This window comes from Oreochromis niloticus, linkage group LG11 (genome assembly GCF_001858045.2).
Source record: "Oreochromis niloticus isolate F11D_XX linkage group LG11, O_niloticus_UMD_NMBU, whole genome shotgun sequence".
Classification (NCBI taxonomy): Eukaryota; Metazoa; Chordata; class Actinopteri; order Cichliformes; family Cichlidae; genus Oreochromis; species Oreochromis niloticus.
Genome location: NC_031976.2, coordinates 13,902,418 through 13,930,317, shown reverse-complemented (window position 1 = coordinate 13,930,317; position 27,900 = coordinate 13,902,418). Strand labels below are relative to the sequence as shown.

Below are 27,900 nucleotides of genomic sequence, written 5' to 3'. Positions count from 1 at the left end.
AAGCTATTTTTATTCTTTATCCTGCTGCTGTAAAACAATACCAACAAAATTCAACAGCCTATCTCTCCAAAATGGTATACTGTTAACATAAATTCATACTATCTGCAGAATTTTACGCGAAATCATATTGACCTTTGGAAAAACTTCTAAACCCACTGCTAGATTTTTTTTTCCTCAGCGAGGATGTCGCTGATTGGTTAGTTTCTCAGTAGACAGCTGCGTCATACTACTACTTCCCTTTCCCCCGGAGCAAACATGGCGGAGTACGACCTCACTACCAAAATTGCCCACTTTTTAGACCGACATCTCGTTTTTCCTCTGCTGGAGTTCCTGTCTGTCAAAGAGGTACGATGTATATGAAAACGTTAACATTTTGGTACATTTTTTTCGGTGTTTTAACAAGCAGAGGACGGTGTTTAAGCTGCTGTAAAAACCCATGTACTCCACGAGCCACATTGTTTGCCGCTTTGTAAAGAAACGATATTTAACCGGAAGTGTGAAATGTAGGAACGACATTCAAAGTAAAAGAAATAAAGGACACGTAACCGTTTGAGCAAAGCCTGTAAACGTCGAGGATTTTTTTTTTTAAATAAGATCAACGTTTAGCGTAAAAATTTATGTATATGGCTGAAGAAAAAACGTATGACACGAGATTTTATGAGCTATAGTGTCACACTTAAGAATTCAATTTGTTCCATATTTGAAAGACCCGAGTCGGAAGTTGTGCATTTGATTGTGATTCACTTTACACTGGTAAAACCAAGCTTTTTTTGAAGTTTTAAAAGCAAGTTTTAAGTTTAGCTAAGTGTAGGAGTCCACGTTTTCTAAACTCGAAACAGCTGGTTTTACAGAGTTGTTTCGCGGTAGTACCAGACTTGTCCTTATTCAGTTCAGTGGTGTTGCAGTGTCAATGTGCCGGGCGATGAAACATACTTAATGTCCTCTTTCTCTCCGGTAAAGCTAAACCCCAAAACCTGAAAAAGTGAACAACTTCAAAAAAAACCCCAATCATTCCCAGTGCTGAGATAGCCATTTAGTTTGTGGTTCACTTAATACAACGTTTGTGGCCAGCAGATTGATGCAGAAAGCTAATAAGACGAGCAAGTTTTTTCCGGTGGTCTGAAACTATTTATCTACGGAAAATAGCATACTAGATGTTATTGGTCTAACTATTGCCGCCTTTAGTTGAATCGGCTATAGCCAAAGAGAGCACTGTTACAAATACAAAATAATTGTCAGCGTTTGAAGTAAGCATCGTGGCTTCTGTAGTGTTAATGTATTGCCGGACGTTATGGAGGAGATGTGCTAAATTTATTCAGTACGTTGTGCTTTGTAATAATAGTCAATTTTTAAAAAAAATAAGCCTTTGTAACTTTGAATCTCAGGGTTTGAATTAATGTACAAAACACTCTGTCCTCTGTTCTGTTTCCTATTATTTGCCATGTTTTTAGATCTACAATGAACAGGAATTACTTCGTGGAAAATTGGACCTCCTCAGTGACACAAACATGGTGGACTTTGCTATGGATGTGTACAGAAGCCTGTTTGCTGAGAAGGAAATTCCCCATAGTAAGTGGTGGTGCTGCTCAGTGGCTTATCCCGGTTTCTCCAGAGCTGAAACATACACTACTCTACACACATCATTCAAAATTGATTTATCAGTAAACTTGGTTTTACAGCCATTTTTAGTACTGGGGTATTGATTGCTAGTTTATAGTGTTGTTGCATCTAATGACTTTCTTTCTCTTTCCTGTGTCAGCGCTGAAGGAGAAGAGGTCAGAGGTTGTGGCCCAGCTAAAGCAGCTGCAGTCAGAGACCGAACCCATTGTGAAGATGTTTGAAGATCCTGAGACAACAAGGCAGATGCAGTCAACCAGGTAGAATCTGTTATTTCCTACTCTAAACATATCCTTCAGCTGTATTTAATTACTGTCCCAAAACAGATTTTATGCCAAACATGAGGAGTTTGTAAAATTTACTGGCTCTTGGGTTAGTAAAACCTGCACAGCAGCATAGCTAATGGATTTTATGAAGTCCAAGGAGCTGCATATTGAACAAAAAATGTACTTAGCCTTCTTAGGAAGACACAAGTTAAACAAAAAAAAAAAAAAGGCAGATATGATTAACTTTATCTGGACTGTTTTGTGGTATTTCAATTAAAACAGTCATATCCAGCTTTATCTGTTCATTTGTTTCTTGGCAGGAGTGTGTAGAGTTTATCAAGATCATTTTCTAGTTTAATCTCTTTTTGGTTTGTGCTTTGGCTGTGCATATTTGTTTATTTAAGCCACATACTTGTAGAAACTGTTGGGTTAGATTCAAAGCCTGATAGTGGCAACAGTGTATTAGCGCTTGTCTTGTTATTGCTCGTTTGCTGTCAGCACAAAGTGAGGAGGAAAGTTTGTGTCTTATGTTTTACATCATTCTTTTCTTGGTTTATAAAACAATAGGAAATTCACCGGGGGTTAGTTGTCTTTAATACCAAAGGACATTTTTATCCCACCAAAATTCTGCTTAATGCAGTTGCTTGTTTGTAACGTTATGCCTCGTTTATAGGATCACCTGGTGCTGGAAATAAAAAAAAAAAAAAAGTTGTCCTTTGTCCTTTAGGTTAAATGGTTTAACAGAGGATTCCCATCAAACAGTTTCCCCAAGTGTGTTAGATTAAAACTCTCATCTTGTAGTTTGTATTGAAGTTACCACTTACCAAGCTTTTTTTGGATTTCCTCTGAAGCTGGAATCCAAACTCAGCTGTCATAGTAAATCATGTTTTACCATATCTATAAACAATCTGTCATTATTGGATACACTCTGTGGAATATAATCACCATTAGGATGACCAGTGATTTATGTTCTCATTTGTTTGGAGTTAAAGCACTGAAAACCACTTTTGGGTTTTTGAGTAGACAAGCTACTGATTGCTTGGTGGGGGGTTTTTGTGTGTGTGTGCTAACATCTCCTGACGAGTGCAAAGCAGCAGATTGGATCTTTTGCATCATCAGTTTGTTAAACAGCCTAGGGTTTCAATGATTAAACACTGGAGTGCCATGAAGTTGTAATGTTGTCAGTTTTACTCTTAATACTGGAGAAATAACTAAAACACATTTCCTGTTTAACTTTACTACATTAAATTTATCTTGCAAATTTTATCTCACCAACTTCTTTTCTAATTTATGTTAAGATTAAGACGGTTGTCTATGAAGCATTTTCCATGTTCCCAATCCAGAAGAGAGATCTCTCTTTTGGAGCTTGTGTGTGAAGGGCAGGAGCAGCAGCACCGCCATCCAACAGACACACACAGCCTGCTCTTAGTGAGGATTGGGAAAGCTGTGGTTACACTTGAGTATAGTCACACTTGTTGCCACATGTGCAACAAGTCTTTTGCATGTAAGAGCACAAACATGAGCAATATGTGGAAAAATGTAGTGAAATCACATCACATGCAGGAGGAGAAATACATCTGCCCCCCCCCAGGTGGGTTGTATATAGAACCTACATACTTAATTAAGTAAATGATACAAGCATGGGTTACCAGTGTATAAAAGCAACCATCAGTCATCTGTGGATGTTTTAAATGCAATCTGAGCTGCTGTTCAGATGTCTACTTGTCAACACAGACTGTTTTGTTAGTATGAAGTCGCCCACTGGACAGGGAGTAGGAGGATGTCTGCCTGGTACATGGTGATTATATAACTCTAATCACCAGCAAATTGAAATTGTTACTTTGCCTCTGTCCTCAACTCAGGTGTACTGTGTTTTCTATTTTATTTATGCCGCACCAATTGACAACAACAACAGTCTTTTCAAGCACCCTACAAGAAAACTGCTTGTCAGGAAATTAAAGATTAATAGAGGGTTAACTGGATCCCCACTGATGGTATAACTATCCTCAGTCTGATCAGCCCCAGCTACTGGCCAGTTGTCTTACCTGAGTAAATCTTTTCTGGCCTCAGGATATTTCTTATGTGGAACCTTATTAAGAAACTGTGTTTTGTGGCAAGAAATGCACATGCTAGTGGCTAGTGGGTGTGTTAAGTGATCGCAATATGTGTTACTAGTGTGGACAGCGGGCTGACATTTCACAGTAGAGGGTGGATATAAAGGAGCTCAGAGAAACCATCCACCCAACCATCTTTAGCTTCAGAGCCTAAATCAAATTCATTTAACAAACATCACACTTGTGCCAGTAAATGCATACTCATTCATTCCCACTGTGAAAGTGAACTTAACCCAGGCACACACATAGTTTCTATGTGGTGTTCACATAAATAGATTTTAGGTCACAGGCAAAGTTGTAAAATGCATTCAGGACAGAACAGTTAAGGGAAGCCAGTGCATTCCTTTATTTTGACAAACCCATAGAGACACAGAGGCTGTGCTGAGAAATCAGTATTCACTTTATTCACCAGACATCATTTGTTTGACATGGCTAACATAGATTTATGTTGGCCAAACCAAATGTAATAAACAGCCTATCACACCATTTTAAAAGTGAAATGGTCTTCATTTATGTATGGTTCTTGATTTAGCCCAAAAGTGGAAAAATATACCTGAATGATGGTCTAAATGCCGGTTCTTTAGCCAAACGGCAACTCAAGTTAAATGGTCTCTAACTACAGGAACTGTCTTGCTTTCTTCTTTTTCTTTCTTTCTTCCAGAGATGGACGAATGCTCTTTGACTATCTGGCAGAGAAACATAACGTAAGTTGGCCTGATTTGCTGACATCTCACTTCTTCGCTGCATTTCCCATGGCTCTTGTGTGAACTCATGGTTGTTTTAGGGGCAAAGCGGGAGGGACAGGCCGAGCAGGGAAATGCAAAATTACTTCCCAAAACCCTTAACTCATTTTCGGGGTTTGTATGGCTTGCACAAATTCTGTGGACATTTACATTCTGTGGTGAATTGTTAAGAATAAACGGAGTAGCTCGGGACTCGTGGATAGAGCCGCAAGAATGCCGGAGGTTCTATATTTACCGTGATGTTTGGCTTCTTACCCTCCCCTCCATCGGTCCCCTCCTACTCCGGTATCCCACTGACCTGCGTGCTGTCCTCAGTGTACCTCGACACAGCCCAAGCTCAGAGCGCCTCAGTATGCACTGGGAAAGGCTTGGGCGGCAAAAGGCGCTCGCGGCCTGTCACGGTTGTACTGAATCTTCTTGAATGGCTTGACGTCAGCTCACGCTGCTCTGAAATACTGGACAGGAAGGACATTTAAATATAGGAAGACATGTAGGCTTGAAATGATAGCCCCATATATAATATGTAGTTCATATGACCACATCTTGGAAGGCGTTTTGTTTTGTTTTGTTTTTGCTTTTTTTAGGTTAAATATTCACTTCCTTTTCATTGGGGAAAAATGATTTAGCAGTGTGCCACCACAACAGGGAATTATTCAAATGCAACAAATTATTCAAATGCAACAAATAAATATAGAATATTGTCATATTTGTCATTTAATTTATAGGTCATTTGGGTTTCTCTGGAGTTTTTGTTATGACTGTTGTTAAACTTACTAGTATTTAATTTTTACTTAATGCAGTGATGGTTTGACGCTTGACATTGCTATTTTGTCCCTGATCGGTAAGCTCACATCATGATTCTAATGGCATGAAATGCTGCCATTTTTAAAACCTGAGATACATAGTTGTCTTTGAGCACATTCCTGTGACACACTGCTTGTGGCAGTAGTGAAACAGGGGCCTCGCCTACGTGCTCTCCTAACTTGTTTCATTTTAACCCAAGCCACAATGTTTTCTCAGTTTAACCAAATCGTTTTGGAGGCTAAGTTGAACCAAACAACTAGAGAAAGTAAAAGAGAACAAGTGGTGAAAATGCTAACGTGTGAGTGAAACAGGACACCACCACCACATCACCTCTTTACTTATATGTTCAAAAGCTTTATAAACATAATTTACAACTGTATAATACCTGTACAAATAATGTTATGTAAAGAATTATTATATAATTTTGGTAATCAGTCAACATTTCAATGATTTCATATTTTTTAACAGTAGAAAAGGTCTCAGTACATAACCAATGTACCCTTTAGAAATTGTATTTATAAAGTTTTAGTCTTACCATTTCACGTTGTCAACAATTCACATTTTCTCTGTTTGTAAAATTGATGTTTATGCTGCATTTCTCTTGCAGTTTCGTCAGGAGTATTTAGACACTCTGTACAGGTATGCCAAGTTCCAGTACGAGTGTGGAAACTACTCTGGTGCTGCAGAGTACCTCTACTTCTTCCGTGTCTTGGTAAGCTGTCAGCTTTGGTCGCACACATTCAACACATTTACAATCTATCGAACATGAATGGTGACATTTGCTGATAACCGGTACCCCTTCACTTAACAGAGTGCCAGTACTATTTTTCTGTCCTCATTTATATACTAGCTTAAGGCGTTCGTCTGATATATTAAAATTGAACGTCACATTAGGTTTGCCAGATAGCTTTAATTCCTCCATATGCCAGTGCTTGCATAGCAGAGGAAAAGAACACTTAGAAGTAATTGAATGTGAAAAGCTTACGTCATTGCCTGTTCAATTCCTTGCACGTCTTCTGTATTAGGAGGAGACTGCTGCTCTAGGACTTGAGTAGAATCTTTTACTGGGCCAAGTGATCAGTGGCGGACTGCATAATCTGTCTGTAGTCTTCTCACGGGGCGGGACTCAGTAGACAGCTTATTGATTTGAGTGCTGTGGCCAGAGAGTCGCTAGTCACGACTTCTGAGCTTATGTACTTAGTTATGCAAGGCATCTCCCAGTTACCATTAAGAGGGTTTCATACAATTTGCAAGGTGTTTCTAGGAGGGTGTGTGATTATCGTGGGGGATGAAAATTAACTGTACGTAATTAATAGCTGTGTTCATCATACAGCTGTCTTTCTTTTCTGAATTTGGAGTGCTGAGCTGGAGGACAAAGCCGAAATGTTATTAAGTAGTTTTCAAGATGAATGTTTCAAAGTCGAGTAATGCCAGTGATTGTCTCGCAGAGAAAGATAGTTACTGTTCACTGAGACCACTGCCAGTATTCTTGTTTGTGCACATGCACACTCCCTATTTCCTCTATAATGGAGCCTGACTGATGTATTTGTGAGGCTGATGTACTGGCCAATATTAGATGTTTCCAATGTATTGGTATCAGTATTTAAAACGGCTGATAAATGAAAATTAAAAAGGTAAGAAAGAGACAAGAGAAACACCCTTTAACCGTACTATGAATTTTGATGATGCTTATTTTGTCCAACAAAAGGAACTCTGCAACTTCCCTGTTGGCAACACACGTTTGGAACGCCAAAAACACAAACAGCTGATCTGAGCTGAGTTGGGCAGAGCATAAATGAGTAATCCACTGGATGTTCTGACAATTAAAATAATAAAAAAAAAAGGGCAGGGGGGATTTTGAACGGCATCGTTATGTTATCTTATTAAGGAATTATAACTACACCCAAAAATGCCTGGGAAATCTGGTTATGTTTAATTTGTCTGAAAGAAAAAATATCCACAAACATTTTTTTTAAATGCCCAGGAGGATATATTAGTATCACTTTTGTTTAAGAAAAAAAAAAAAAAAGCCCATATCAGGTGGCCTCTACTTTACAAACACAAAGACATATTGTGTATAGAACCAGAAAATGGGAATGGACTCACCTGGATGCATTAAGAAATCACAATTGCCAAGTTTTGGTAAGTGCAATGATCAGTGGTCGTGGTGTTTTTTTTGTGACACGTAGGGGACTCTCCAAGCTTGTACAATTTGTTGACTAAAGTCATTTGGAATAAATCAAAATGCCCTGCAGAAATTAAACTCTATTGTTACTCCTTGTGTGTAATCTTAGATCAAGTGTTTGTGAGTTAAACTCGGAGCTGAATGTCCTATAATGAGCGATGGAAGCAGCCTGCATTGTTGGTGGTTTCAAAGTGTCACTCACTTGTGTTCTAGCTTTGTTGGTTTTTGTCAGCATTTAGCTGTGTGGTAAAGCAAGGACTTGTGCTAAAGCAGGCCAGGCAGAATGGGAAGAATAATATCATCATTTTGTCTGTTTATTAGAATGAAAAACATTAAGACCATTTTTGGTTGTTTCTGTCCTCATTAGCATTTGATACGGCACTGCAACTTGTCTTTTGGATGTCAGTGACTCTGCCTAGTCATGCACGTCTCTGTCCCCCTCCTGAAAATCTTGGCAATGAGTTTAAGCAATGATTGACCTTCTTCCCTACAAACAACTCTTTTAGCCCAAAGCAGTTGGGTATTTTACTGTTGTGCTCAGATCTGTTAAGGGAAGAGACAAATCAATAGCGTGTAAGAAAAGTCTTCAAAAGCTTGCAAGGCGTATGACCCACTATCCCAACAACAGTTGTTTATGGCATTGCAACTCAGTCTAAATAAACCAAAATTGCTCTAATTGAGGTATGCTGTTCAAAGTCCAGCATAGAGGGCTTTTTCTCTTTTTTTTTTTTTTTTTTTTTAACCCTCAAATTGTTAGTTTCCTCATTTCCAGCCTCTGTAACTGGATATCTGTTGCTTACTCTTGACAATGCAAGAGGCTTTTTAGAAAGGGGGATAGGTAGAAATGGGTTTCATTAGTGAGACTCTGTGTACTACTCCCTCTCCCCCTCCTGTTTTTTTTTTTTGTGTGTGTGTTTTTGTAGACCTCCCATCCTCACAGGCCTCTTGTCTGCCCCCCCCCCTCCGTATGGGAGAGGTGAGGTTCCATAAAGTCATTTAACGTGGGAAACCCAGTCAATTAAACGAAGGAAGCCAGCCTTGCAAAATCCATGCCTCAGGTCTTGTTACAGTGTGGCCTAGCCCGAAAAGAGCAACTTATTCATATCATCACTTAATGCAGGGATTGAATGTTAAGAATAAAGATTGAGTATCCCGACGGATCCCCAGCACAGTAAATTTATTGTTGCTGGTCAGTCAGCGAAAATGTGCCCATTTCACAAACCAATGGAAACTTAAGGTAACTGCTGGAAAAACCCAGGTATTGAAACTTTTCTAGCGTGGCCACTAGTGAAAAGCCAGACTGTGTGTGTGTAGAAAGCTGCCATAATGACCTGGAGGTCAGCCAAACGTAGCAGGCAGGGACTTCCAAGAGAGAAAAAATAGCAAACAAAACAAAACACTAGAACAGATGAAACGCTGACCTTTATATCGGCAGCATAGCCAGTTTCTTCTCAGAGCTACAATGCTGATCTTTCTTGTGACTTCTGCACTCCCCCCCCCTCAAAAAAATCATTCATTATAGACCAGAGACGTGCTCTGTGATCAAAGAGCGCTGCTCCGACTGGTTGGATGGACACAACATCTTACTGTTTTCTCCTTTGGGGGAATACCACAAGAGATTTTCCAAATATTTTCCCTTTACCTGCCATCATCTCATATTATAACATCTTGATGAAATGTTATCAGACTGTAGCTGGTTTTTACTAAGCAAGAAATCCCTTTATAGCCAAATAATCACCAATTTCAGTTTCAGCGGAAACCTGTTCTCTTATTTTTCCTTTTTTTTTTGTTTAAAGCGTTTCCTGCGTGTGTGCATCTGTCGTGTCTCACAGTCTACTACAGCAGCTGTCCGATGTTGTACAGGGGCGTTTGGTTAGCATCTAGGTTTCTCTGGACGCTCCACAGACACCCACCCCGACTTCCTGCTTGACTCATGTCAATGCGTCTGGTGTTTGGTGTTATCGTGGACTACTGTGGCGCACAGTTTCCCATGAGCCCTAGGGTGTAGTCCAGTGGTCCACTACAGAGTGATTGTGTCGCAGAGGTTCAGAGGGATTCTCAACCTGCGTTTCATTACAGGATTCTTTTCTTTCTTTCTTTTTTTTGTTTGTTTGTTTTAGCTGGGTTCTGGGAATCAGACACTGTAGCCTGCAACACGTTTGAGAGTAATTATCCTCTCAAAGATGTCTTGTTAGTCTTGGTTCATATTTCAGCCTAATTACCTTGTGATTAAGACGGAGTTGTCCAGATTTATTGAAGGTGATGGGTGGCACTTTTCATTTCTTGTATGAAGAGCAGCAATATTTGCAAGAAATACTAACAACTCCAATTTTCTTGGATATTTTGAAGTTGGATCATTTAAATATTAATGAAGACTGATTTGATCACTCCTGTGCCGCTCTGTTGCACAGACTTGGGCAGTGTAATCCTGACTCAGCAACATCCTAACTACACAGCCATGCTAGCAAATAAAAAGTCATGACCTATGTGCCACATTCATTTAGAACAGTCTTTTATCTCCGATGCGTACCCTAATTTTATCAATCCGTGAGATATAATCTTTGGAGTAGTTCTGATTGCAAACAAGTCAAAAGTAGCCCCTTGCAATAAATACAATTCAAATGTTAAATGAACGTTTCATCTTGCTGAAGCGTTTTTAAACCTGAGGACCTTATTGGCATTACCCAGTCAAGTGAACTCTCCAACCAAATGCTATAATTCTGTAGGACTGTTCAGGAAATTTCAGTGACACATTCTTCAAATATGTCCTTACTTAATGTGGTAATTTACCCAAAAGTGCTTTGAATGTGGTTCTATTAAAAAGTCTTTCATAATCCATTTCTCTTGTCTGTCAAGCTCCATTCCCCTGCCATGACATAATTTAATTGGTTTGAAGGGTATAAATGAGAAAAGTCACTGCATCATACAACACTGCTACTGAAGCCAAGCAAACGGTGACAAGCCCTGGCTCGCTGCGTATGGATGCAGATGTTGCCTCTTGGTCTGCCAGCCCGTATGAGAACAACCCTTATTAGTATTTGGTCTGTCAAGTAATGTGGAAAAACACTTGTTTTGCAGGTGGGACTGTGTCATCAGTTTAACAAATGTATCATGTTGTCCGTTCCAAGGTCCCATCTACAGACAGGAATGCCCTGAACTCGCTGTGGGGCAAACTGGCCTCTGAGATCCTGATGCAGAACTGGGAGGCAGCCATGGAGGATCTCACTCGCCTGAGAGAGACTATCGATAACAACGTAAATGCCCCACTTCTCAGAATTTGATACCACATTTAGATTCCCTTACATAGACTCCTGTATTGACATTTCACTTGCAGTACAGCTCTGCTGTGGCGTTTTATTTCTTGCCACACACACTCATCTGACTGCTTAAGAACTTGGATTTGTGTGTTAAGTCATTATTGGTGTTTCTTTGGAAGCCGAGGTGATTTCTTTGTTTTGAAGATGAGAAGAGCTTTAATATAACTGTCTCTAAACATATTTGTGATATAAAATTACTTTCTTTTTTTTCCTTTGCCTTTTGGTGGCCTCTTTTGCACCACCTTTCGTGTCTTTCCTCGTGCTCGACTGGGTTTCTGCCTTGGCCTTGGGGGTGTCCAGACCGTCAGCTCCCCTCTCCAGTCTCTTCAGCAAAGGACGTGGCTCATTCACTGGTCTTTGTTTGTCTTCTTCAACCACCCTAAGGGCAGGGACAATATCATTGAGCTCTTTCTGTATCAGCCACAGTAAGTACCATTTTTATTATATATTTTTTCAGTATTTCCACTTCAATCATTCTTTTAGACAGGAATTTGAAAACCGTTGAAACAATCCCAGGAAGTAGTTGAAAAGATCAGATACATTTCCCCTGAACAATGGCTAAAAGAAGAAAGGCACAGTTTTGCAGTGTGGTTGAGCCTCGGCCTTGTTGGCTGTTTAAACTACACTCAAAATGGCATTTTGTGTTTTAGCATTACAAATGCAGATGAAAATGAGATAATGTCTAGAAATCTTTTTTTTTTTTTTTTTTTTGCATTTTGCATTTTGAGAATGGCCGTGACTGACAAATTATATGCTGTGGCTGCAGTGTTATAGTTTGACCCTCTAACGTGTTATCTGATTTGTATATATCAAAATGCTTCATAAAACATTTTACACGCTGAACTTGATTTAGAGGGAAACTGTTTTCTGTCATGACACGTTTTTTTGGTGGTGGGCTTCCTCATGAAACACTGCTGGTATTTTCAAAGTGGTTTCTGAAGTGTGTTTTCGTGTGGTCTGTTTACTCTCCAAGTCGAGAACCAGGCCATATGTATCGCAGATCGGAAACTTTATACACTGTGTTAAAATTTGCACACCACCTATTTTGATGTCTTAGCTCCCTCCCCTGTTCTGATTGCAGGCTTGTATAATTGTACAGATGATTGGGCTCCACAGACAGTATGACAGGCGACCACAACACAGCACACTCAAATGTCTGGTTCCCTGAATTTTACTCAGTTTTTAATTTTATTGTGGATGATTAAGGAGGCCTGCCCAATAATTACTCATGAAAAGCTCACCCAGCCATCTGTTTGGACAAACTGAGGTAGATTTGTGTGCTTTGCAGTTTCACAGTCTTGAAACCTCATGTTTTCCCCGCTGAGGCTTGGCTTGGCTCTTGTTTCCCATCTCTTGACCAGTACTTCCTTTGGCTGAAGTTGGTGACCAGTGGTTGGCCTTCAGCTCCACATTTGACCTCCCTTACCCCTGCAGTCAGCAAATGTTGGTCCAAAGCCTTGTTTGTGTACTATTGACAGAGTGCGCAGACCTCAGGGGAAATAATATCCAGTAACAAAGTATAAGACTGGTGCAAAATGGTCAAACACTACTGCAGTAGTACATCCTGTGTTGCTTGATTGTTGAAATCACTCCTTGGGTTGTTTGACATGACTTTCTTTTTCCTACAAGCTGTAAAATGGGACCTGCTCCTGTGTTCTCACACAGCCTCCTTAAATAGAGGAAACCTGAACTCATAGTTGATTTCTTGGCTGCATGCCTCAGTAGCATCTTCAGTAAACCAGTGCAGTGATGCTTGTTGCCTGAAAACTAAAAAAAAAAAAAGTCCCCTAAGTGGGTTAGAGTGAATGCACCAAGAAGGCTATGGTACAGTGATTCATGCAAGATTGCTTGTTATTGGAGCCCCCAGGAGAATGAGTAGGTGTAAGTTAATCAGGAACACAGCAGGGAGCGTTGTGGTTTTTTTTTTTTCTTTTTTTCTTTTTTTTCACGGGAGTCAAGCAACTACAAAGCAGGAAAGGGAGCCAGGCAAACAGTGGCTTTTTCAAGTAGCCCACTGCCATTTTTAGACTGAACATCACAAATGCCACAGGTCCCCCTGTCCCTTTTAATTGATTTTGCTAATTAAGCCTGGTTCAGAACCGCTTCTCTGAGTAACACGTGCTCCTTTGGCCTTAGCTATGGGAGATCTGAATGAAACCTACCTGGGCTAAAAATTTAGGTGAATTCAGTTGGCTAAGGACTGTGGCTTTTGGAAGTCTAACCTTTTACAAAAAAAATTTAAACTGCACACTAAAGGACTGCAAACCCTCTTAAAGTCACGATAAGGGCACTTTAATACTGGGTATTACAAAACTGTCAGAACACACAGTGAATTGCAACTTGGTGCATATTTTCTTGGATAGCCACAGACTGGGCAGAGTACACGATGACTCCAGTTCACTGTCAAAACTATTTATAATGAGCATGCGAGCAGATCTGAACTCAGCCATGGAGTAATGAAAGAAGGTAAATCACAATGTACTTTTACACCATGTGAACAGCAAAGGGCTTGCTGGTGATTAACCTGGGGCAGTGACGGCAGCACAATGCACTATGGAAAGCAGTGTGATGCTTGGAGTAATGTTTTGGTGGGAAACCTTGCGTCCTGGAACTCATGTTAAGATTACTTTGACACATACCACCTACCTAAACATTGTTGAAGATGTTCACCCCTTCATGGCAGCGGTATTCACTGGTGGAAGTGGCCTCTTCCAGCAGGATATTGCATTCTGCCACAAAAATTTTTCAACAATGGTTTTGGGAATATGACCATGTTGTCTTGGCATCCAAATTTCCCAGATCTCAATCTGATTGAGCATGTGTGGGTTGTGTTGTAAAAACAAGTCCACGTAGTTTCAACATTGCAACTCAAATTACTTTAAAGGACCTGATGCTACCCCCCCAGACTCCCTCGATACCACAGAGTGCTATCAGAGAGAAGTCTAGTTAAATGTCCATGTCTCTAATTTGGAGCTGTTTTGGTGTCACAAATACCAGGCAGGTGGTTTTAATATTGCGGCCAGTTGTGCGTACAGCATGTTTTTACAGAAACTGTATCTCCACAGTTGGTGTGGGATTAGAATGAGCCTGAAACAGGGTTGTCTCTCTCATGTTCAGCCCTTAGCAAGTTGACCTGTGCTTGGAGCATCAGTCCCTCTTGGATTGAGTTTCAGCTACTGGGCAGGTCCCTGCTCACTGATCTGTATCTTCTTGCCAGAATTCCCTTTTCTCCCCCCTCATAGGATGCTAATGAAAGAAATGGCTAAAACTTGAACCCATGCAGACCCAATGAAGGTCCTGTTAGGACATTTATCTGTTTAACTGCAAAGGATTTTCTCTGTTCAAAATGCCAGGAGCCTGATAAGAATCTCAAAATGTTATATTATGTGTCCTTGTAAAGATCACATCTATGCTTACGTTGGTCTTATAAGTGATTACTTTCATCCTACCTCACTCCAGATACCTCAATGCTATCCAGACTATGTGCCCCCACATCTTGCGTTACCTAACTACAGCGGTCATTACAAACAAGGATGTCCGTAAACGTCGGCAAGTTCTGAAGGATTTGGTGAAGGTCATACAACAGGTAAAAAAACACAAAAATCTGTCACACGGTGCACAGTTATTAGGTCATTACTTATTGGCCATACCGGCTTTGAAGGGTGGGTAACTGATCATGTAATCCAATAGCATTGCTAACACTTCACTTTAAGCACAACGGGTGTATATATTATAGTTTGAGTCAAGCAAGAGAAGCCTTGAACTCCTGATGAATGGCAGTAAACTGATTAACTGTTGTGTGCCCGTGCCTTATCTACCAATGACAGTAGCTGGTTCAGAGATCTAAGCACTGTTTTGATTGGCTGTTGGTAATGAATAAAAGATGTCCTCAGTACTCTCTGCTCTATAGCCTTATGTCAGTTTAGAAGATTTAGAGCCCTTCAGAGTTCAGAGCATGGTTTCATTTATTTAGCAATTGTGCCCAGCAGGTGGTGGTTCTGACTACATTACAAACAGCTTGAACTTCATATACAGATAGTGATTCATGTTTGCTATATTTGTCATATTTATTTCTAAATAACTATATAAACTACTTGCCCCTTACCATCGATGAGCCCTAACTTTCTAACTTAGACACATAAATGTGTTTGTACCTGTGATTTTTATGTCTTCAGGAGTCTTACACCTACAAAGATCCGATTACAGAGTTTGTGGAGTGCCTGTACGTGAACTTTGACTTTGACAGTGCTCAGAAGAAGCTCAGGGAATGTGAATCGGTGAGTACCCACTTCAGTCATGTCACAAACAGTAAATTCGTCATTTTGCTCCCAAAGGGAGAAAGAATTTTGTTTTGGTTTTTTGTTCATCTGCGTGACAATACGGAGGTCTTCTGAGGACGTCTGATTTGTGGGTCAGACTCCTGAACTTTCACACAGAGCATCATAGTATTAATGGTTAGTAATCATGTCATCTGTGTGTGACCTTCTGCACGTTCACACAGCGATTCTTTTCGCCGCAGTTCTGCGTGGGTCCAGTGAGGCAGAGCAGTGATAGGCTGGGCCTTGTATCTCACTGTCTGATATGTAGAGGTCTCCTTGGACACTGTATGACTCAGGCTTCAGTCAGATTATGCTATGGCCTGTAATTGACCCATCAGCCTAGTCGTTAACAATAAAAGCTTTATAAGCACAAGTCTCCGCAGAGGCTTGCAGACACTCGGTTTAAGAGGGAAATCTGTCAAAACACCACTGTTCAGAGCATTTATTTCAATTTCGGTTTGCAATGATGAAATGTAACTTAATATGAAATGTGAGTAGCTTACAGTAAAAGTCTTCTTTGTGTGTTGACTACAAAGCTTAACACACTGAACAGCATGATGATTTGAGAACTTGTCCTTGAACAAGATAAGATTTACAGCTCACTTTGTGGAAGAAACCCGCAAAGACATGATGCACAATAAAAATAACGTTCTGTCCTCTTTTGCCCAAAACCTATTCAAGGTCTGTGTTCAGGCTTTTCTAGAGAATAGTGCTAATTTAGTCTATGTTCTCCTTGATTTCGTACACTCAGTTTCAATAATTTGCAGTAGAAACGCACCACTTGGTCCAGAGTTAAAAGTAATCATATAGCTTATTGTTCATCTTCTTATATTACTGACTATATACAAAAGACACTACAGCTGCCTTTGCTGGGACACCTGTCATGCTAAGAGGCCACACCAATGTCTGGGCTGGTGGAGTAACAAAAAAGTATAAAAAAATAAAAATAAATAAATCACCCCTATTTTTTTTGTTTTTATTTTTATTTTCTGCAGGGGGAAACCATCTATAGAGGCCAGCACCAGATTGTAAACATGCGTTTTAGCGCTGTAAAATTGGGTGTTTTAACATGAAATTCTTTTGGGCACTTTTGCATTGTTTACATTTTTTAGCTCTGGAGGTTGCTGCTTAGTGTGAGACGAGCACAACAGGAGCCCACACTTAGAAAAACAGCCCCACTCTACCACTAGAGATTTAAAAATGCCACAGGTTTTTATTTGAAAGCATTATTAGACTGGGTGAATAAGAAATAATGGCTCTTCTGACTCATTTTTCACTTTAAGGTCAATTTAATTTTATTTTGGGCACTGTGGTACATAATTGAGTTATTTGGCTTAATTTGTATCTTCTGATCTCAAATATTGCCAGCAGTGTTCTTTTTCTTAAGGTTAATTCTAGATTTTGCACAGTTTTTACATTTGAATTCCACAAGGTATACAGTGCGACAGCAGAGCTGTACTGCAAAATAATAGGAACATTCAAACTAGACAGTTGCCACAGTTGAGCAAAGATTGTTGGATTAGTGGCCTTTGTTTATCAGATACATGGATACTCTAAAGTATATTCTGGACACATTCTGTGGTAAGTAATCAAATTTAAAGACAGAGCAGGTGTCCTAACTGATTGTTGTGCTATGTACATATTGTGTGTTTATCTAGTAGAACTTGATCTCCTAGTTCATTCTCTGCATACACACTGTAATTTGGCTTTCCCAGATGACTTGCTAATTTGGAGGTGCAGAGGAATAAAAGACTAAACTTAGGGCTATTTGGCCCCCTTTTCATCTTTTGCCTCTTGCAGATAAATGAAAAACATGTGGCCTGATCAAATGGCTCTTTCTTAGGAGAAAATGTTTATAACTCATGTCAGTGGTATACTTAAGGTTCTGTTTCATTTAGATTTATTCTCTTTTCTCTAATACAGAGAGTCATCTGCCTCACCATATTGCTACTTTACAAATGAGGAAGTTAAAGCCAAATTAATTAGCCAAATTTGTTTTTATGTGGTTATGTACTTAAAAAAAACACATCCAGCGTGGGGAAAAAATTTTTTTTCTGTAAGGGCTTCACAGGCTAAACTATGACACGTACTATCAACAACATTAGAGCGTATCCTGTTTCACCTAAGACGTGACACACACCCTCAATCACCATCCTTGTTAAACACTTGCACGCTCTTTTTAGGAGCTCTCTGGGTAGGTCCTGACCTTACCTCATGGGGTTCTGTTTACAGACTCTACTGTGCTCGAAACAGATGCTCACTCCCAATTTCCTCTCAGAGCCCAAGTTATTCCAGGTGCTTTTAACACTAGCTTACCTGTCAGTCTTATCAGAGCATGTCCAGTAGGCACAAAAGGCTTCTATTAACCTTGTCCAATTCACAACAGGTCTAGCAAGTTGGGTGGTTCCAAAAGTGTTTAACAGCACCTCTAATGCATTACTGTGATGGTATGCAAACATGCGTTTTTTCCCAAAATGGTCTTGTTTGAAGTCGGTGAGACATTTGTGCGGGGAAAAGTCACACGCAAGAGAATAGTTTCACTGGTTAAGGGATCTCACAGACCATGGAGTGATTGAAGTAAACCACTACACACTGGAACTGGTTTTTGTGTTGATGAACATTTGTAGTGCCTCACATTTGATCCGCTGAGAAGAGTGGCACCCATTTATTTGCTGATTGCTGTAATAGCAGGACATGCGTATTGTTTTCAGCTCTCCCAACTTCAGTTCACTGCAGCCGGTACAAAAGTATGAGCCAAGTGCTTTCAAATAGGGAGTTTAGCTTGGTTAGGCTGTACAAGTTGTTATTTGTTTCTTTCCCACTCCACCCAAATCTGGAATCGCTGTCAGATGTTAGATGCTTGCATGGCAAAAGAATGAAAAGTATAGGGCTACCTATAGTCCGGCCCTCAGATTGCACATAAATGGGCTCTTCGGGCCCCTTCCAGAATTTGTTTAAGCTTTGTGGTCTGAATCCCAGATGACAATAATTAGGGCACTTAACTGTTCAAAGTTTATCAGCCTTAGATAAGCATTGTCATAGCTGAAAACCTGTGTTGCCTGATAGCGCCATGTAGTTGGGATTTATTCAAGCAGAATTTTGTGCAGATAGCAGCTTTCTAGGCTTAAGAAAACAAAGAGCTGGTAATCCTTACAGAACTTTTGAAGATAGAGGTCTGTGATGTGAAATAGCTCTCACTGGTGCGTTGGAATGCAGTAAGCACTGGGAAATGGGAGCATTTCATACAGTAGTACCTCTGGGACCATAGTTGGGGCATGAACATTTATAAGAGATTAAATGGATGAATAGGCCATATGCAGCAGTAACAAAGAGTCAAAATGAGGCAGTATTTGTTATTGTAACTGGCCATAGGTGATTTTTTTTTTTTTGTACAGTAAAGATGGGTGAAAAAAAATCAGTGTCATTTGTGAATGGAATTGAACTTGTGGTGTTACAGATGCTGGATGACAGTAGCTGTGAAATTTGACAATCCTACAGAGAGGAGAGAGAGAGTTGACACTGAACCAACAGACCAGATGACCAGTGATAAGTCGCTGACAGGGTGGTCATCTCTGTGGCTGGATCTGTTCTTGCTGAATGGTGTCATGTGGTGGTTGTAGAATCTGAAGATTTGTGGTTGGTTTTGAAGTGTATTACTTAGAGAGGGAACTTTATTCTGAAACAATAATGCAGACAGTGTGGTTCTCCCTACCCCATTTACTACAGCAAAAAACAAGTTGGAATTGGGCTTAAGTGAACTGAATTCTTTTTCCCCTTATTAAATAGGACATTAAATAAAAGAGGCAGACAAATTGAAACCTGTAAAGCAGCACTCATGACTTTCCACTCTGTCTGGTCCAAACTCAGAGTTGTGTGTATTTTAGGCCAGTGTCCTACATTGATAGAAATAAGCATTGCTTTAATACCTGTTGTACAGTGCTCTAACATGAAGTTCTTCCCGTCTCTTAGGTTCTTGTGAATGACTTCTTCCTGGTTGCTTGCCTGGAGGACTTCATCGAGAACGCACGCCTCTTCATCTTTGAGACCTTCTGCAGAATTCACCAGTGCATTAGCATCAGGTTGGTAACACACATTGCTCAAGAGCTGTCTGTTGTATTGGATGTGAAGAATGTGTATTCCCCAACTAGTTGGCAAGTAATTCCTGGAAGCAGCTGGCAGTTGCTACATTAAGTCAGTTGCAAAGAGGGTGTTGAACCAAAAACCACCTCTCGCCGGTTTGAAAGCTGTGAATGTCTCTGTGCTGCTCCGTAGAATATGTTTGACAGGAAAACTCTGACTGACATCATTAATGATTAACAGGAAATACTGTTTAATATCGCTACACTTCAAGATGCAGGAAGTAAGAACAGCTGCTTTGCGATTAATGGAATTTTCCTGAAATGAGTGTTTATTGGCCTCTCCGTGCACAGCCATGCTAACACCACACATCTTGGGGATAAGTATTATGGGGTTTAACTGCTTCCAGGTCTCTACAGGTTGCTGTGCTTACTAAACTTTTAAGACCACCTGTCCAAGGCCAGTTCACTACAAGTTGTCTTCCAGTAAGAGGTCAGGGTTTGGATTGCTTTAGATGTTCCCAGCTGTTCCAGTACACATAAACATTTCAACTCTCTTTGGCTGGGTAAATGGAGGTCAGGGGGTTCTGTAGGTCTTAATTTGACTGTTAGCTTGAAATTCAATTTAGTTACATTAAAATAAAATTGACCTTGGATCCATCCCCAAAACCAAGAAATTTAGTAAATGCTAATTATAGTGAGCATTAGCGGTGAGAAAGAAAAAAAGATTATAGTAATTGTTTGTAATTAAGAAAGATTATAGGATTTGGCATCAATTTGAGAGAGTTTTAAAGATAAAGAGAAATTCAGCCTTCCTAGCTATCACGCTTGTCTTTGTAAGTGTTATCTCTGATGTTAGGAAGTGCATATGTTATTCTGTTGTTCATAGTGTTCCAGACTAATTTACAGTACACATTTTCCACTGCTTTCACACAGCAGTATGCCGTCCCTCAGGCCTATTGTGACTGCTAAAGATTTGAAGGAAAGGCTGCATTTCCAAGTATGGTTCACAAACACGTGATGCTCAGTGGAAAGAGGGAATGAATTACTTCTTCTGACACGAAAATGATTGCATTGACTGCTACATAGAGCTGTGGAGGTCTGTAGTCAAGGTTGAACTATGGAACATGATCAGGCCCTGTCGAAATCTCCAATTGCAGATTGTCTGGAATTGATTAGGAGTCCTGGTTCTTTTTGGCAGACTTAGTGCAATTGGATCCATTTACTTGTTAAGGACCACAAAAGGTTAGTGGTAACATTGAAAGAGGAAGTTGAACAGCGATTTTTCTACTTTTCACCTTTTTGTGTGTCCTCAACTCTCTTGTTTGTTGAGGTTTCTGAAGCAAGGACACAAACCAAGGGTCGTTTTAGGGATTTCCGTGTTTATTTTCGGTGGTGTTATGACGATGGACAGAACATGTCTATTTTTGACAGACAACCAAATTCCAAGTCATTAGTCCTCTACCCAGAAGCCCTCTGCACCCAAGCGTAGATTCAAATGAATTTGATGGCTGTTTTTAATGAGGACATTTTTACAGCTGTTGGCCATGATGGTTTCACAGATATTTAGCTTGCCTTTTGCCCACAGCTTGAGATACAAAAGTAGACCAGAAGTTGGCTTATTTTAGTTATTTTATGAAATAAAGGCTTATGTAAAATGTACTGTAGGCACTGAAAATGTGATTTAGCCCACACTTGCAATCCCCCCCCACCCCACGTCCTTTTGTCTAGACTTTTCAGTGTCTCAAGAGTGCGTGCGTGTGTGTGTGTGTGTGTTTCCAATTTAGCTTTGCTTTCCTTGTTTGATTTACAGGCTTTATTTCCTTAGTCCTTCCATAAATGTTTCAGTGGCAAGACCCTGCTGCGACCTCAAATGCACACTTGTCCTTTGACATTATGAGTAAATGCTTGAGACGTGGTCATTTGGGGAAGTTTTGTCCCCCCCCTCCGCTCATGACTGGATTGTTTTGTACACAACAGTTCACTGGTATTTGGAAGGGGTGTCGTGTGTATTTGGAAGTAACACTGAAGAGCTTTCCACCTCACAAGTGAGTCATTAAAAAGACCACACAATCATTTCGGTTTCTCCGAAAAATCAATTTTACCCCAAGCCGAAAACGAGGTTGCTCCAAATGGCTTGGACTCTCCCAAACACTATCATATGTTAGTGTTTAACAATGCATTCATTTTAGGCCAGCCATGTTAAGAAGGGGGCTACTTTGGAGAAGAACCCCCACCCCCCCCCAATCCTGCTCTCTCTCTTAACTGAATTAGACCCCAATGCCTGACCTCTCTGTGCAAGTGTGAGCTTGGTATTGAGACTTACAGGAGTCCCCTAGCCTGAAGTCGAAAGCTCAGGAGCCAGAGCGAGTAAGGGGTCGAAATGAAAGTGATCCTTCTCCCCAAAGGAACAGGATCATGGTTGTGTAAAATAAAACCAGGCGTGGAAGCTGCCTGTTCGGCTTTAAGGCCAAAAGATGTCAATAGTGTGGGTTGTTAACTCTGACCTGCGCACTGCATGCTCCCACATCTGTCCTTTTCTTCCTTTTCCCCCCCCCTTCCCCTCTCCTCTTCCTTCTCTCTGAGATATAAGTAAGGCTAGCTGTTGAAGAACACTGTCACTAGAACATAAGATAAAGTTACCCTGCTCTGATATACAAATGTGCTTCCTGGGAGGAAAACATTGCCAGACTTTATTTTATAAATTAGATTAGAGGGCTTTGACTCGTACAGGCCAAGGCCTTGGGCCTTTTGGGGCACTTTGTGTTCCTGTGTTATACTGCAAAGACAACAGCGAGAAGGGTTAAGGATTAGCTCAAGTCCCCAGCGAGGAAACCAGATCATGTTTGTTTTGATCACCATATCTGACCTGGACTTGACTGACATGCGTCCCGACTTTCCTGAATTGTCAAACAAAACACCCACAGTATTCCTGCGCAGCAATCACCTAATCACTGGGGTGAAATTAGAACCAGTTACAAATTTACTTTTGAATTTGCTTTAGATTACTTAATTGTTAAATAAATAGTTGAAGAATTGTTACTAATATCAAAAGTTTTAGGTGCTTTTGATGCTTACAGTTGTACCCCTTATATTCCAGTCTGCCTGCCTAAAGTTACTGAATAAGTCATCCTGTACCATGTTAATGATCCCACATACAGAATTATTAAGGACTGTCTTCAAGCTCCTGCAACACATTGCCTCACAGAGCTCAACATCATGTAGACACACACTTTTTTTCCCGCTTAACGTGAAATCTAAATCTTGAATTTCCGAAGTTGACAGTGTGAGCTGCAGCTACTCATCAGCGCATCATTTACTTTAAATTAACACTTGCTGATGTGAAATGGTGTCAGTGCGATCACCGACGTGTGTTATCCATCAAACCTAAACTTGGGTCTTTAAATAACCAACACACGAACTTGTGACGTTCCGGACAATGATCCATCAGAGCAATTTTGTTGTCATGGATCATTTTCCACAGGTTTGATGAGCTGAAGTGTAATCAGCTGTCCGGCAGAGCTAATGTTACAAGGTTTGTTGATATGAATGACAGCTTCATCAGTCTCCTCATATCCTTTCCCCTCCTCTGGGCTGCTGGGATACTCATGAACTCCTCGCAACTGCCTTTTTTCTGTCCTGTTATCCACCTTCTCAATCACTTCACTTGTGGTGTAAGTGTTGAGAGATGTGCACTGTCACTTGGAGACCAAACCCTATTTTTCTCATTATGCTGAGGTAATGCGTTTTATTTGTTGTTTATGCTTTTAATGCCTCATCCAGACACTGACATCATTTCACTTCCCTTCTTTATGTGGTTTTGCCACCATTTGACCAACATTCATGGGTTAGAAAGTGGTAGTCTTTTTTTTTTTTAAAGTTTTTAAGCCTTGAGGTAAGACAGACATATCACAATTCCAAAATAAGATTACTTCCCACTAAAAGAATGTCTTAAATAAGCCTCTGAGAGCGACAGTTGAAATCTGTACTAGTGGTTGACTTTGTTTGCTGAGGCATGGCGTGTGAAGTGGTGTGGTCTGGGAAGATTCTTACTTATTGAAGGGGTCTCGCGAAATGTGGTTAATGGACCAGGAAGTGATCGTTAACAAAGTCAGTTGTTTTATACAGGCTTTTTTAACCTATGCTTTTGGGTTTTTTTTTTTGCAGGAATACCGACTTTATGCATTTGTGCCAGCAGGATTTGTGCTTCTCAGGGGAAGGGCTGGTTTCATGGTTTTGAGATGAGAGTTGCTGTAGTCATTCTGAGTAGTGCTCAAAGCGGCCGGGAATATTTATTGGGGCCCTGATATGAAATGTGGTAGGCGTGGAGGGTGGTGAGGGTCAGACAAGAGGAAAGAGGCAGGAAATGTAGGGGGAAGGGGGTATCGAGGGGGTCTAGTTATTTTGAAAGCCGCAAGGGAAGCCAGCTGCAATGGGGAAAGCTTTGGATCAAAGAATGCCAGCCACCCTCATAACCCCCGCCTTATACTGTGACACATCTACGTCTAGCTCTATCAAAGAGCAGCCCGGTCTCCTACCTGGCTTTTACTTCAGGGGACATTTGCTGTTTGGAGTTGTCTGATGAGCTTTAGCAGCCAGGTGGACAAAGTGTTTCCTGGACAGAGCTACAAAAAAAGAAAGGGTTAAATAATTACAGAGGTTCACAACATGGGGTAGTACCCATTCTTCAAATTGAGTTGTTCATACAAGTCTGTAAATCAAGCTCCCATTAGCAGGGCACCATTAGAAGTGTTTGGGTGTGTTATGTACTTTTTGCCTGAAGCGCAATATGTTGGCCATTTATAAACTTTGTCAAATGGAAATAATAACCAGTCATTTGGCACCTAATGTGCAACATCAGTCATAACATAGAATAGCATTAAATAAGATTTACTGGGTGCTAGAACATATTTCATGCATGAATCAGCACACACAGCAGCTACATTTAATTGAAGTCAGTGTTTCCAGAAGCTAAATGTTACCTGAGAATTAACAGTAAAATTCAGTTGGGGTATTTTATGTATTTTATTTGAAAATGGCAGTTTTCAAAAATTGAGTATAGCTCCATGATTTAGTAGATTAGACTAACCTTTAGTGTAAATAACTTGAAGTAACAGTTTTCTGTATGAAATTGTTTGTGTCTCTGGCATAGTAGTTTTTGGCCTGCTCTTCTATGCAGCATTGCTTCAGTTCATTTTTTTGTGGGGAATCATTTATGCACATCTCTCTTAAAACATTTCAATCAGGTTGAGATCTGGACTTTGACTCTGCGACTGCAGCGCCTTGATGCTTTTCTTTTTCAGCCATTCTGTTGTAGATTTGCTGCAGTGCAGGAGATCGTTCTTTTGCTGCATGACCCCATATAGACCAAGCTTTAGCTGTTGGACAGATGGCCTCACATTTGACTACAATACTTTTGTACTGTTGATGTTCAACTCCATGAGTCCTGTGACTCCAAAATCAGCCCAAATCATCACTGCTCCACAACTGTGCTTGACAGTTGGCACGAGGTCTTGGTGCTGATATGCTATGTTTGGTTTTTGCCAAAGGTGCATGCTGTAGGACGAACATCTCCACTTTGATCTCGTCTGTCCAAAGCATGTTGTTCCAGAAGTCTTGTGTGTTCTTCTTCTGTTTTTATAGAGGTGCTCACACTCAAGTGCATTTGATTGGAAGCACCTGGCATCCTCTTAATTCCTATGGAAGCAGTAAATGTGTACTTATGCTATACAAGACTGCTTGGAATTCTGTGAAAATGTTCTTTTTCACGTGACTTTATATTAAAAGATATCCCTCTTAAAGTGTGAGATTTTATCAGCTGTTTTTTAGACTTTGCTGGACTGGTGGCTCAGCGTAGTGCTTCAAGCTACAACAATTGATACTCATGCAGAAGTCGTGCCAGTTCGATCTACATACATTGTTTTGGGTTTTTTTGTGGAGAGGATTTTACTCCCCTTTTTTTTTTTTTTTTTTTTTTATTGCTTGGGATTTTTCATGTCCGTATTTGATAACAAGAATACAATCTGTAAACACAGTATGAGTGTTGTTACTGTTGTAATGGAGCACTTTGTTCTTAAATTTCTTTTCTTGTTTTTACCTGACAGTCGCTGCAGACACAAAAAGACAATTTCAAAAAGGCTCATAAACAACAACCATTTAGTTTAGCATCCTAAACTACTTACAACGATATTGCTAACATTGTTTTTTACCAGGTATGTTTTTACAACCTTATTTTACCACTTAGAAAGGTGCTATTCCATACACGTACACTAATGCACAAGAACAGCTGATTTTTGCCGATATCCTGTCATTGGCTAAAAGTATTGGTCAAATTAAAATTCTAACTTAATTGCTGACCAAAGACACATCCTCTGGGAACTCTTTAATGTCTCTAGAACATTTAATATCAATGTTACTTTGAATTATTTCAACCGAACCAGGTTAGAGCTCACTGTCTCCTTTTCCTCAACAGCATGCTGGCAGACAAACTGAACATGACTCCCGAGGAAGCCGAGAGATGGATCGTCAACCTCATCCGCAACGCCAGGCTGGATGCCAAGATAGACTCCAAACTGGTGAGACCCTCTGTCTTCTTCCTCAATCAGTCAGCTCTGTGCTTAAGTAATGAATCAAATCCTTTAAAACAAATCTCAGCAAATTGGGGGCTGTTTCAGAACCACTTCTGTGTAACCTCAGGAGGGAAAAGGAGCCCAACGCTATCCTCATTTTTAAAATTTCATTATTTTTTTTTTAAATGGAAGGGTAGCTATAAGGACATTGTAACCGCAGTATCTGAGCCTTGATACATTCCCTTTATGAGGCTCTATGTTGATCCTACATGTTATGCATACCCATCGCAACAGTTCTCTGTAATCAGTAAATCATAGCCTAGTCTACCAGAATGACACAGAATTATCTTGATGTGCCTACAGTAGAAACGAATAGGACCTATGTGATACTTCTGGTTGGTCATTGTAGAATAGCATGCCTGCGAGACTTAAAGTTATTGGCATTATTGTGAGGCTATTATCCATTCTTCTAGGGCCATGTGGTCATGGGGAACAACGCCATATCGCCTTACCAGCAGGTGATTGAGAAGACCAAGAGCCTCTCGTTCCGCAGCCAAATGCTGGCCATGAACATTGAGAAAAAGCAGGCCCAGAGCAACAGAAACGAGGTGAGTAATGGACAAAGTGTACATTTAAAAAAAAAAAAAAAATTCACACAAATCTCCACTCCCTGCTCGTCGCTGTAGGGGAAGCAAAACTCACTTAACCGATCACACTGAAGGTCAGCGTGCACTCAGGGTAGTTCAAAGCACCTCAAATGATCAGCTCAGAAGAACAAGGCTCAAGAATGTTGATGAACAACCATCAACAAAAGCTCTCTTTACACGGAATAAAGCCAGTAAGAGCAAGTTTAACAGAGCTAATGCTTTCATCCCTCCATTGCTCTTCAAAGGCCTAATGACAAGGTAGATTCCAAACAACCATAAAACGAGGCCCGAGCTCAGTGACTCAGCTCAGCAGCGTAAATAAGGTGGACCCTCACTCTGGCTTTGGTGAACATTAGTCAAAGTCTGGAGTTTTCTGCACTTAGGACCTGTTACAGATGTCTGGCTCGGGGTCCAGTCATCCCATTTAAGTCTGTTTTTGATGTTGACCTTGCACGTTATGGTGCTATGTAGGCAGTTCAAATATTGCAGCTACGCACAATGCTAAAATGATGCTCCGAACTCCCTGAAAAGTTGACATCTGTCAGAGCGAATTGACGGGCAGCCCGACAGGACCGAGACCAGGCAGTTACAGCAAGCATGTTAACTGTGCGCCTGTTGAGTATCTTTTGATGTGCTCAATTAGCCTCCTCCCTATTGTTTGAATGTCTGCAGCGGGAGTGCAACCCTAAACTTATCCTATAAAAAAGCACCCCCCTCCCCTCCCCCTCATTAAGGAGTTTTTGTAATTAGACTAAAATAGAGAGGTTGCAAACAACTCACAGAGCACGATTACATCCTGCTGTCCTTAAGGCTACAAATTACTTGCATATAGGGAACATTTACAGCCTACCATGTGGGCCAGCTGCTTAGGGTCCCTGTCAGCTCTCACAGCCACCCAGCACTCACCAACAGAACACACACACATTACACACACCCGACAAGGGGAAAACGTCAGCATATAACTGCTTGCACATGTATGTTACTTTTTTTACATTTCCCACAGTCAACAAGAAAGATTTGTTTTGATCGCTCGCAGTGATGTGCAAATGGTCTAAATGTGATGTTTTCTTCACGCTTCTCTTGCAGACACCGAGCTGGGCAGGTCAGGAAAGCGGATTTTGATGGATCACCCGTGCCCTGTGGTGTTGCATCTTTTTTCCACACTTGTCCCTCAAAGAGCAGATTACTGTTTTGCACTTGGTTCAAGTCATCACCAATTCAATAAAAGTGACCAACAAAACCA

General features: G+C 40.5%; 1 protein-coding gene across 1 annotated transcript; it reads left to right on the top strand.

Moving 5' to 3' along the window:
- Positions 1-189: 189 nt before the first annotated feature.
- eif3ea (eukaryotic translation initiation factor 3, subunit E, a) lies at positions 190-27,900 on the top strand. Its single transcript, XM_003453468.5, has 13 exons — positions 190-345; positions 1,452-1,569; positions 1,760-1,877; positions 4,659-4,701; positions 6,152-6,256; positions 10,858-10,983; positions 11,347-11,471; positions 14,506-14,632; positions 15,222-15,323; positions 19,335-19,444; positions 25,914-26,016; positions 26,484-26,618; positions 27,744-27,900. Exons 1-13 carry the CDS (start codon positions 256-258, stop codon positions 27,777-27,779), a joined length of 1,338 nt encoding a protein of 445 aa, XP_003453516.1. The 5' UTR covers positions 190-255; the 3' UTR covers positions 27,780-27,900.